We start from the raw sequence: 12,609 nt of genomic DNA on the forward strand, positions 1-12,609 counted from the left end.
ATTACAGAAATAATAATATTCAATTGTAATTGATAGATTTTGCCAGTTAAAAAAATACGGATATCATGATTTACAGAAACAAATATATTATTACATAAAATATTAAACAATTTTTAAATGTAAATTTTATCACAAAAGTAAAAAAAAATTAATCATGTACTATATAATTATTTCTAACAATAAAACAATACACTTTTAATTAATATCAATAATAAATTTTGACTTTCCCCCTTCTTATGTCGAATATTAAAAAAATATATAACAAAAATAGTAATAAATTTTAATAAACAAATTTTTAAAATAAATAAATTATATACCATTAATTATTTTCATAATTCAAATTCTTCTAAGATTTTTTTTTAACAACCACCATTTTTTCTCTGTTTCCTAGGTTATTTGGTACAAAATGTGATAAATGCGGCAACTCATTTAGTAAAAATGACTTTGTGATGCGCGCAAAAACGAAAATATTTCATATTGAATGCTTTCGTTGTTCGGCGTGTGCGAGACAGCTGCTTCCAGGTAATTACTTTATTATAGCAACCCACAAATAAAATAATTAAATTCTATTAATTATAAAATTTTTACGCTGTAGGCGATGAGTTTGCGTTACGAGATGGCGGCATTTTATATTGTAAAGAAGATCATGATGTTCTAGAGAAATCCTCACAAAGTAGTCTAACATCATCATCCATAGAGAGCAACAACAATAATAGTAGTAGTAATAATAATAACACGAGTCTTAGTAATAATAACCATTCCAGCGAGTTGGGTTCAATGTCAGGTGAGTCAGTAATAAAATTTTTTATTTTTATTTTTTTATTTTAACTATACTACTGTTAATTATTAGTAATGTGTATAAATATGAGACTTTTAATTGGTTAATTAAATATTTTATATTTTTGTTGTTCCCTATATAAAATGAGATATTATAAAGAATATAGACAACTATCAAATAAGCAACAGTAATCAGTAAACTGCAATTGCTGATAGCTATCAATATTTTTCCTTATGAACTGCTAATAAGCTCTCAGGATCTTAGGCAAACGGAGAGATATCATAGAATCCGCAAAGGTAATAAAAAATTAAAAAAATTAACAGAAGTTGTTACTCTTTCCTTATTAAAGCTTAGAGCTTTCTAGTCAACAAAATCTAAGTTGCGTGTTTTGGTTTTAAATACTGTTTCTTATAAACTGCGGATCGACTTTCGAAATAAGACTCTGATTAACGAAAAATATAAAAACCATAAAGAATTGAAAGCTTTTCCATGCTATGTAAGCTTTTTGAACCAATAATCAATGAAACAGCTCCCAGTTGTAGTCTGAGTGCTTTTAGGAACTTATTTCGTGAAAACTGATGATTCAAGCTTAGTGTTCCTAGTTTTTAAGGCCAAGGGTCTCCCTTCGCACTCACTGTTTTATCGAGCTCACTACTTTTAATATAGATATCTAAATGACAAGATAAAGACAACACTCGTTATTGGTCAGCTTACCTTCAACTCAGGGTAATTCTCTTTAACTTTAACAGAAGTCAAAAACCACTCTAGATCTGCCTACCTTTCAGAAATTATCCAAATTTTAACGGTAGCCTTACAAATCCTATAGTCACCTAATCTGCTGTTTCTAAATCGCTCCACCGTACACACACACATATCATCAACCACATCTTCAAATATGTTTTCTATTATCAAAATCTGTAGTTTTCTTATCTACACTGCAATCTTTTTGTATCGCCTTGTAGCGACAATTGTGAGAACATTCTTAATTATGCCTTGTTCCACCACATAACTACAAGTTGTTATCTAATTGCGGTCGTTCTTTGTTCTACAACTGCCCTGCCAACGTTTCCGCATCTCCCTCGCTTCATAATTTCTATTTCCGACAATCGATATTCAGTCAAGCGATTACAGTTCGAAGAACATTCATTTGTGTGCGTCGGCCGCTTTTTGATCTTAACTTTGTATAATGAAACAAAATGAATGAAATTAAAATCTGTAACAGCCAACAAACTGGTAAACTGGAGATATCGCCCACGCTCTTGATTTTGATCGTGTTCCTAACTGTTTTCCTTTTGTACTCTTCTTTTTTTTGCTTGTTAACATGTGTGTATATGAAAAAAAAAGTTGTGTGAGAAATACTTTTCGTACATATCAAAAATAGAAATCTGGCTCGTGGCAAGGTCATTGTAAAAGTGGGGCAATAGTGTTACACAGATATAATTGTTTCCTTGCGTAGAGAGTTGCTAATTTAACAGAGCGTGTAGATTCTATATAAATTTTCTCATGAGATGCGGGATAAGTTGTGTTTTTATATTAGACCAAGGTTGACCAAGAAATTTAGCTCTGGAGTCACACAGCAACAACAACAATAAAAATGATTAAATATAGTTCTCAGAATTACAAAAAGACGTCGACTCAACACCGTAGCTACTAAATCTGAGCCAGTGTCCGCCAGCACTGCATGAAAGAGGATTATATCGTCAGTTTCGAGCGAGCTATTGCGAGCAAGAGGACGCCAGCGCAGTTAGGCTACTTGTATTGTGCCCTCTCCTAAATTACGAAAACTCCCCAAGCTCCAGCGTGTGGATTGCAAATATGGAACCCAAGGCTTTTTTCCTGCGTTTGCCGACTGCTATACAGTCAATTAGCAGGTGTTATGGAGTTTCTAGCTCCCTGTTGCAGAACCAGCAATTTACGCAAGATTCTAAGCCCATAGGTCCTTTTTCAACTTGCAGTGGCCAGTGTAAAATGCGACAAGTAGCCTAAGTTTGTCCTTGAGAGGTTAATTACATATTTAAATCTACCGAGGTTATAACCCCCAACCCCCCGGTTAGCAACTTGGCATCGCGCATGCCTTGAGTTGTTGCTAATACCTCCTTCTGCCTACTCTTACTTCCTTGCAGAGCAGCTCATTTTTGATATGAAGACCTACCGCGCTGAAGGGTTCAGGTCCAACCATGTTAAAAGTTACCGGGTAGCGAGCGAGCTCATCAGCCAGTTCATTTCCCGCTATACCTTTGTGACTGGGCACCCAGATGATGCGCACTTGGTTACGTTCCGCTAGGTTATTCAGTTTTTCAATACACTACTTTCTCTAATAGCGATTTGATTTCATAGGCAGAGATTGCTTTAAGTGCCGGTCGTTAAGTATGGTTATACGTTCGTTGCGATAGTTGCGACTCCTTCATCAATACCTTCCAACACTTTCAAACCGTCGGTGTAATTAACTTGCTTAGAGCAGCTATACTCTCGGATTTTTATTCTGGTAAAGACTGTGAACTCTGCAACAATACTACAACAACGGCTTATCAAGCTCATGTTTAGCTCTATGTTGAGCAATGGGCGACATAAAAAATGTTCATAAAAAATGATCGGACGTGCCATTGTGAAACTGTTTTGTATATGAATGAAGACCTCATGTCATCTGAGACGTTTATCTAGCAGAGTGCTCTCGAAATGATTTTTTCTTATTTTTCATAACTACATATATTGACCACCATGACCACCACCAGGTACGGATAAATATTCCTAAACATATTGTGTTACTATTATTCCTGTTAAGGCTCTCTCTCTGAACTACCACGTTGAAACGCATGGGACCTTCTCCCAAACTGATGCTAACATGAGGTATTGACTTTAGAGGGACTTGAATTTCATATCAAATTTTAAGAGTTGATATTATTATTAGAAAGATCATGTCTCAAACTTTTATAATACTTACAGCCGCAGTTCAGTTGACCTTAAACATGTTTTTACGCGACTTTTGCTGGAAGATAATATTGGCCGTGATTTGTTAGTGGCTCAGCAGAGTTTCGGTAGCTTATTTCCTTTATTTAGATTTTTCTCAAGACCAACATTTAACTCCTGTCGAAAAAACATAAACACGAACCTATATAGATCATCTCGTAGGCAACCAGTATCGCTGTAAAATACTCGATAGTAGCTTATATTTCTACAAACTATATTTATACCGACTTAAGCACAGTCCTCTGCTAACTAGTTCTATGAACCAATCCACTCTCTAAAACTGTCAAAAAACGTTGAAATATACACACACATCAACACGGTACAGGTCGTTCGTGCTCAGGTGAACAAGCGTCGTAGCAATGTTCGTTATGACGATCTAAGGCAACATAAAAAGTGCCGCTAAAAATAAACAAACAACTATTGTACAGCAAAATGACAAGACGTACAACAAATTTCGATAGTTCATCAAACAATTGCCAACGATTGGAAATCAAACAGAAATCGAAAGCGTAAAGAACAACAAAATCAAAACAGTGATCGCTATGATAAACACCAAACAACACGATCGCAATCGCGAACATACCATACAAACACACATACAAACACTTCGACTAATGACTGCGATCGCGCGGTATATTTGTGGGCGGCCGGCAGTCGGAGACAGAGCGCACCGCTAGACAGGTGACACTGCCGTCTATAAGAGACCATGTGTGCTGGTTTGTGTGTGAACCTTTCCCAAGATGTTGTCAACACAAAATCGACCAACATTGTAGTCTGCAGAGCAACGCTGCCAACCAACCAACCAAACAACGAAGCAGCTAACCAGGCAGCCATGCCACCAGCCAGCCAGCCAGCCGTTCACTTGCTCACTCATGCAACCCTGTGGCGCAGTTAGCCTAGCCATCTACTACACATTGTATTGACCCTTTGGTCTTGACCATCCACTACTTGTACGTAAGTAAACAGTTAGACACCATACTGGCTGACTGACTGGGAACACGGCTGAGCGCTTCGCTGCTTTTTGTTTGTGTTTCATTGACAACGCGGCGGCGGTATTCTTTAAAGTCGTTTTGTTTTGCACATATCGAAATTCCATGCCCCGATGACGTTATATAAATATACATAGTGTATGTTTGTATGTATTAAGAAAAATATTTACATACAACCCTGCTTGTATTGTCAACCAGCGAATTACAAGTTGACCAATGTAGGTAAATATACATAGTACATATGCCGATATACATATAAATCTATATATGTATACTTCTATATATGGCATCTATGTATATGTATAACAGAAAGTATCGCATATAAATACTTTTATATACATATGTACAAATACACCTGCTTTCGTCCTTATGCTCTATTGGCCTTAATCGCTCGTAACTTCTTAACTTTATGAGATACCGCCGCTCCAATCGGTGTCAACAACGCCATGATAAGTACATATATGTACATACAAATGCACGTACTTGTTATGTAGCCACGTCGTTTTCATTCGCTTAAATAGCAATTCGCATTTTTCACTCGTTATGCGTACTAAATGTGGTAATTTCTTCCGACCGGACCGCGGATACCTTAATTATCGTAAATACCGAGATTGTAACTGCGATATCGTCTTTGCAAACGACTGTGAATGGCTTCACCCATGGTAATAGCCATAAGATATATATATATATATATATGTACATACCTACATATATGCATTTATATATATGTATGTAAATTGGAACATACCGAGAACTTAACGTTGACAAAATTTTCTTCAGCCGTTTTAAGGGGGGCATACCTAGTGTAAAATTACAAAAAAAAACCAATTTTTCATACTTCGATAGATTATACATTTAAAAATAACATATGTACTAATATTTTATATCGGTATCTCATATATTTTTACAGCCTTCTAAGTGTAGTCGCTCAGTTCAATCAGTTCCTTCAGTTTATCTTGAAACGCGTTTCTCTTAACACTACATTTTTCAAATTTGCTTTAATGAATACTTGGAGACTCATGCTTATGCGGTTATAGCCGAGTTAACAACAGCGCGCCAGTATTTACTACTTTTCGCTATTTCATTCGATATGCCGAGTGCAGCCAGATCCTTTTCCACCTGATCTCTCCAACTGAGTGGTGGTCTTCCTCTTACTCTGCTTCCACCGGCGAGTACTGAATCGAAAATCTTCAAAGCTCTACTACAGCCGAACAACATGATCTATCCAGGCGCTGTCTCTTGATTCGCTGAACAATGTCAATGTCGCCGTATATCCCGTGCAGATTATGATTCCATAGACTGCGGGAATTGCCGTTGCCAATGCACAAAGGACCATAAATCTTCCACAAAAATTTTCTCTCGAATATTCCTAAGTCCGATTAAGCAGGACTGGAATGGCAAAGGACTAGTAGAGTTTGGTCTTTGTTCGTCGAGAGAGGACTTTACTTCCCTAATTGCCTACTCAATGCGAAGCAGCTTTTGTTGGCAAGAGTTATTCTGCGTTGGATTTCGAGGCTGAGGTTGTTATTGGTGTTAATGCTGGATGGCGGGTCGGAAATCTAGCGCACAATCCTAGAGAGGGGATGTTATGTTTTGCCTTCTCACTTTAGCTCGCCTTCAAACGGATGTAGTTTGGTTACCCACAGAATAATTGGCGTAAGACTGGAAGTCGTGAGCTGCTTGAGCCATACGAATATGTAATATGTAAAGGAATCGTTTGTGTTCACTCACAAGTAAATGACGCTCAGAGAATTTTCCTCACTTGCGTAAACAAGTTTTCAATTTTTTTATTTTTTATTTTATTTTATTTTATTTTTTTGAAGATTATCTTTTTCAAATATTGATCGCGGCTATGTCTCAGATGGTCCACCCGTTGAGTCCAATTTTCGATGACTCGTTCTTGTATATAATTGAATCATGAACTCATCCCGACTCTAAGAAATCTGACTTTTAGTAGCAAAGATCAGAAATTGAAATTTCTGAAATATTTCTTCTCTTCATATGCAATTTAAGCTCCGTATGCCACTCTTAGGGATAAAGTTGATCAGTATCCAGTTTTGGCGCTCAATTTTGCACATGTTAACTCCGAAAAAAATAAACAGACTTTACTAAACTTTTTTATATTTTTAACTTGCTGTAAAAATTTACAATAATCCTTAAGAATATTCACAAAAAGTCCCCACTCATTATTGATATGTAAAGACCATATACAACAAAAAGAAATTACCACATTTCTTTGGAGTTAATTTTAAAATCGGCAACATCTCAAAAATTCCACTGATTTCGAACAATTGATCTCGATACTTGTCGCTTGTCGCAAATATTCGCTTTGAACTCGCCGAAACGCGCCGGCAAGTAAATATTTTGTATGCAATTTTTCAACACATTCGGTGGAGGAAACTAATTATAGTTTTGCAAAACAAAAACAACAACAACAAAAGTCGGAATCAAGTGCGCGAATGTCATCAGCTAGTTATGTTTTTTCGTGCTGCTTTATGTGATTTTGGGCTGAGGAAATTGCGGATGCAAATTGTAAGGGAAAGCAATGCAGATATACAAAAATATATAATATAATGTAAAAGTATATATACTATGTATTTATATACTTACATACATATATGTATGTATGTTTAAAGTTATACTTATCAGGAAATATTTTTTATATAATTCTGAGGTTTCGAGCATGATTTTTTTTGGGTTAAAATAATTTTTAAAAATTTTGATTTTAATTGAACTTTGAAAAGTAGTAGTAAGTTGACAAAATTATTGTTATATATATTTTAAATTTTTATTATTATTTTTTTTTATTTTAAGTGAAGTTATGTTGTTTTTTCCATTTTGTTAGGTTCCAGTCTGGCTTAAAACCCAATCTAATTCTAAATTAATTTATTAAAAAAAAATTTTTTTTTTTAAATTAATTTTCATCAACATTTTTCAATTGCCTTTACAGATTCTGGTAGCGAATCAGGCTCACATAAAAGTATTAGGGAAAAAAGGCCTTCGGGTCCATCGGACGGTAAACCGACACGGGTGCGAACGGTCTTGAATGAGAAGCAACTACATACGTTAAGGTAAGTAAATATTTTAATGATTACAACTTTCCTCACAAAAATGTATTCGAGAACGTAATATTTTGTGCCAAAAAGCGGTAGCTTCCAGAAACAATGTGACTTAGCTCAAAATATTGGAAAGAGCACCCTGGCACCATAGGGGCTCTTAACACAAAGACACTCGATGCTATTGATAGCGACGTTATCCACTTTTTGACCAGCCCTGAAAGCTCTGTTAATGAGTTCAAGGCTAGTGTCGCCGCTCTGCTATCAGAATGGATGGAAACTTTTCTGAAGGAGACTCCATACCGGAGCAGTATATCTACTGCTACCTTAATGGCTGCAACCTCGGCCTCGAAAATACTGCAGTAGTCAGGGAGTTTGAAACTGGAGTTGATAGCGAGCTCCTGACGGTAAACCCATCCACTAAGCTCTAACCCGTCTGTGAAGAAACTCGCTGCTCTTGTACTCCAACGGCTTCATCCCACCCACAACTGCCTCACACCGTTATATGGTTAGAGAAAGAGCCGCCAGAGTTCGGTTTGGCGATTCCATTATCCAAATAATCCGGTATGAAATTAAAGTGCGTGAGGATTTCCTAATGCGAACGCCTTAATCTATAAAAAATCTGCTTAAGAGCTTTATCTATATTGCCGTTATTTCACCTGGATGTGTAAAATTATGAGATCCAAAATGTTTTTACCTTGATCAGTCAAAGGCGGTACATTCGAGGAGGAAGTGTTGAGATGATTCTAACTCATCTTCTTCCAAACAGCTGACACAAGGAAAAATATACCATCTTACTGATTCTATTCCGATCGGACAGTGTCCCCATTTTTTCTACTGAATTGATTGAAACCACGTTTCTCCCAGAAAATTATACACTTGACCTTATTTATTGACAGTTTCACTTCTTCTAACTATAGTCTAACATGACTGGTAAAGAGAATTTCCGAAGACCATTTTACGCATGCGTCTTTTCAGTCCAAAGTATAGTTTCAGTGTAAGTAAAACCATGCTCCTAGAAGTGTTAAAGTCAAAACTTCTTTTCTACATATAGGTTCCAGGAAACAAAGCATAAGCTAACTTATATTTCCATCAAAGCAATACCCTAAATTCGACTGCCATACACTTCTGTATCCAATATATTTCGCCTAACTAAGCCAACCATTTCTTTTCTTTCTTACAGAACCTGCTACAATGCTAATCCGCGACCTGATGCGCTCATGAAAGAGCAGCTGGTGGAGATGACTGGTCTATCGCCACGCGTCATACGAGTCTGGTTTCAGAACAAACGCTGCAAAGACAAGAAGAAAACCATACAAATGAAACTGCAAATGCAACAGGAGAAGGTATGTACAGCTCACAAAGCTTGCGAAAAGATTCTCCCTAAGCAAGGGCATTAAATGGAGCTTAACTGATGAAAGTTTCTCTTTGCTTTGCGTTTATAGGAGGGACGAAAGCTCGGCTATGGCGCCATGCAGGGCATACCGATGATAGCGAGTTCGCCGGTGCGCCACGATTCGCCATTGAATTTGCAGGGCATCGATGTGCAAACATATCAGCCGCCATGGAAGGCCTTATCCGACTTCGCGCTGCATGCGGACTTGGACAGCAACGGTGCGATCAACACGCACACGCCCGCGTTCCAGCAACTCGTCAATCAGGTGAGTGCCATACAATCACAATTATACTACATGTCAGTGCTGTGACTAAATTTGCGATTCGCTCTCTTCATCTTTTCAACAGATGCATGGTTATGATCTCAATGGCATGCCGCCGTTGCCGCCGCATCAACAGCAAGGACCACATCCGCCACCGCCCGGTCAGCAAATGAACGGACCACCCATTGGTAGCATGGACTCGGGCATTACATCACATCATCACCCGGACAGCACCGACTCCTATGTGACCTATCTGGAGAGCGATGACAGTATGCAAGGCAGTCCGTAGAAAAGCATGTGCAAACGTATCTAATTTGCTCTTCTCTTCTTCTCGTTCTTGTCGATCAAAAAAAAAAAAAAATTAAAAAAAAAACACAAAAAAACACAGAGTCCAAACTGGCTTTGACACCAACATCGTCTATGTCTTTGTCAATGTCATCATCTTCATCGCTATCATCCGCATCGACATCGGCGGCCACCTCAATCGCTTCGCCACCATCCGCCTCGAACACAGCCGGTGCACTTTTGGGTAGTGCCGCCGCGGCAGCTGGCGCTTTAGGCGGTCTTGGTGTCGGTGGTGTTGTAGCAGCGGCTTGTGCGCTCAATCCCGGACTCGCTTTGGGAGGCATGGCAGTGGGCGGCGGTGGTGGTGGTCTTGGTGTTGGCAACACGGCGAGCTGTGGACAAGCGCAATCTGCTACGGAGCAGTTAATGCAAATGTTGCAAAAGGTGACGGCTTCGCCGACGCACGCGGTGCTGTGAAGGATGTATGAGGAGTTCTGCCGTCAAGCCGGAACTCAGTGATGCGTGCGCAAAGGGGGCAAATGTGCAATTTTACGGGCAGCGGAGGAGCAGTTGGTATGCGAAAAGTGTAGAACGCTGTTAGACGAAGTGTGTGTGTGACTAGTAGCCAAAATTTTGAGCACGTGGCACCAATAAAGCTCTCCTAGTTAAAGCTCCGAGTCGCTAAAGAGTCAAAAAGCTGCAGTGTTTGCATATTGTAAGACAATTTGCTGAAATTGCAACCAAAAAACGTGTATAACGGTTTTTGTGAAATTGTTTAATAAATTTAAAATACGCTTACCGTTATTTGTGGATGAAATTTTAGTAAATTGAGTTACAAAGTGCCCACATTGTCACTAATCTAAGTATTGTTACTTTCACTTATTAATTATTGTATTATTTTTGTAAAATTTTAAAGTTTCATTTTCAAAAAAAAAAAAGTTAAAAATTCATGTGAATAGTTTAGAAACTTTCAAAGAAATTTTGCACGTAGGCATTCAAAGATGGCTGCAAATGCAAACGGAAATGCTCACTCACTTAAAAAGTTCTTTTATTAAAGCAAAAAAATTATTATTCTTAAAAATTAAATAATTATTATTAACGTAATTATTATAAAAAAAAAAACAAAAGCAAGCTGCAACTAAAACCAAAAGCAAATTAAATACTTATAGGGAATTAGAAGTTTGTAAAATTATGAGCATTCATATATCCTAAATAACTGTATATACTTATGTAAGTACTTAATGCATAAATTTAGAAAGGACGTAAATAAACACAAGTTTATGATAATTAAATTTCTAGTTAAACTAAACAACAACAAATAAATAAATAAAAACTAAAAAGAAAAATAAATTCAAGATTTGATGCAACAAGGAGTAAAATAATTTGAGCAAAAATGCAACCCTGTAGAACAGCAAAAAGCGGTAGGTCAAGCAAAATTGCGATAAAAACATATTTGTATGTGTGTACATTTGTTTGTGTATAAAAATGTATTCGCCTTTTAGAATTCAAAATTAATTTTTTTATAAAAAAAAAATAATAAGAATTTAAAAAATATATTTTCTCGTTATTTGAGATTTTACGTTTTTCGGAAATGATTTTTACAAAATAACAAAAAAAAAAAAAAAGAAATAGCTCAAAGTCCAAAATTTAAATTTAAAAAATTAACAATTTTAAAAATATTTCTTTCGTGATTCTGTGCTTTTACATTAGTCGAAATTAATTTTTACAAATTAACTAAAGCAGATAATTAAAGTTCGAAATTAATGTTTTAATTAAAAAAAAAATAAAATTTGTTTAAAATATATCTCACTGTATTTATAATTTTTCACGTTTTTTTTGTGAATTAAAAAATTTTAAAAATATATTTTTCCGTAGTTCTGTGTCTTACGAAATTAACTTTTACAAACTACCAAAAAAAAAAAGTTGAAAAATTTATATTTCCCTGCAAATTCAAAGCTCTGAAAAACAATTTTTTTTGTAAGTTTTATGTTAGTTTATAAAAGTTAATTCCGAAATGCTTCTCTATGCAACTAATAATTTTTCAAAAATAATTTTCAGAGCAAACATTTTACTTTAAAACTTTACTAAAAATTAACTACAAAAACTCTGGAAAAATTATTATCTACAAAAAACCAAAAAATGTATATACTATATACTTTTTTTGTACATATGTATGTGCTTGGATTCAAAAAAATTGCGAATTTCAAATTTGTAATTTAATTTTTTGATTTAAAAAAAAGTAAAAAAATGTATAATTCTGCTTTTCTACATTGTCCAAATTAACAAAAGAAATTTTAAAATTTATTTTTCCAGAGCTCCAAATTTTCTCCTTTCTTACAACTAAAAAGTTTTCAAAATAAAAATTTTACTTAAAAAAAAAACTAGAAAAAGGAAAACAAAATTTTACCTATGGAAAGAAGCAAATATAAAAAAACAGATTTTTCTATAATTCTGTTTTTAAGCTTCTCAAATTAACAAAAAAAAAGTTATACAATTTTCTTTTTCTCAATCAAATTTTTATTTTTACATAACAAACCACAAATTCGAAATTGATTTTGTGAAGTAAAAAAAAAATTCAAAATTTCAAAATATCTTTTCTTTTGACGCTTTTTTTTTTTGATCCTAAAAATTATCAGAAATAATTTCCAGAATAAAAATTTTACTTCAAAAAAATAAGTCACAAAAAATTACGAAAACTAAATTTTTCTACACCTAGTGTATTGTAGTATATTTGTATCTGGCCTTAAAAACTAAGGTAACTTTTAAAAATTGAAACGAAATTTTTTAGTCATTAAAAAATATATATTTTTTCGAAAATTCATTTTTTCAAGTTTTTTAAAATTCGAAATTAATTTTTGTATAAAAAAGTAAAATTT

At 35.2% G+C, this 12,609-nt stretch overlaps 1 protein-coding gene across 1 annotated transcript in view; it reads left to right on the top strand.

Moving 5' to 3' along the window:
- Positions 1 to 11,164, top strand: part of LOC108972109 (insulin gene enhancer protein isl-1) — a gene marked incomplete at its 5' end in the record, with an annotated part of 81,159 nt that extends 69,995 nt beyond the window's left edge. The window contains 7 exon segments of the mRNA XM_018938588.1: positions 392 to 522; positions 596 to 784; positions 7,685 to 7,805; positions 8,974 to 9,136; positions 9,236 to 9,451; positions 9,534 to 9,717; positions 9,837 to 11,164. Of these exon segments, the coding sequence (XP_018794133.1) occupies positions 392 to 522; positions 596 to 784; positions 7,685 to 7,805; positions 8,974 to 9,136; positions 9,236 to 9,451; positions 9,534 to 9,717; positions 9,837 to 10,210 (1,378 nt within the window). The 3' untranslated portion in view covers positions 10,211 to 11,164.
- Positions 11,165 to 12,609: the final 1,445 nt, after the last annotated feature.

The sequence above is a fragment of the Bactrocera latifrons genome, unplaced genomic scaffold, assembly GCF_001853355.1.
Source record: "Bactrocera latifrons isolate USDA-ARS-PBARC rearing strain unplaced genomic scaffold, ASM185335v1 scaffold_38, whole genome shotgun sequence".
NCBI lineage: Eukaryota > Metazoa > Arthropoda > Insecta > Diptera > Tephritidae > Bactrocera > Bactrocera latifrons.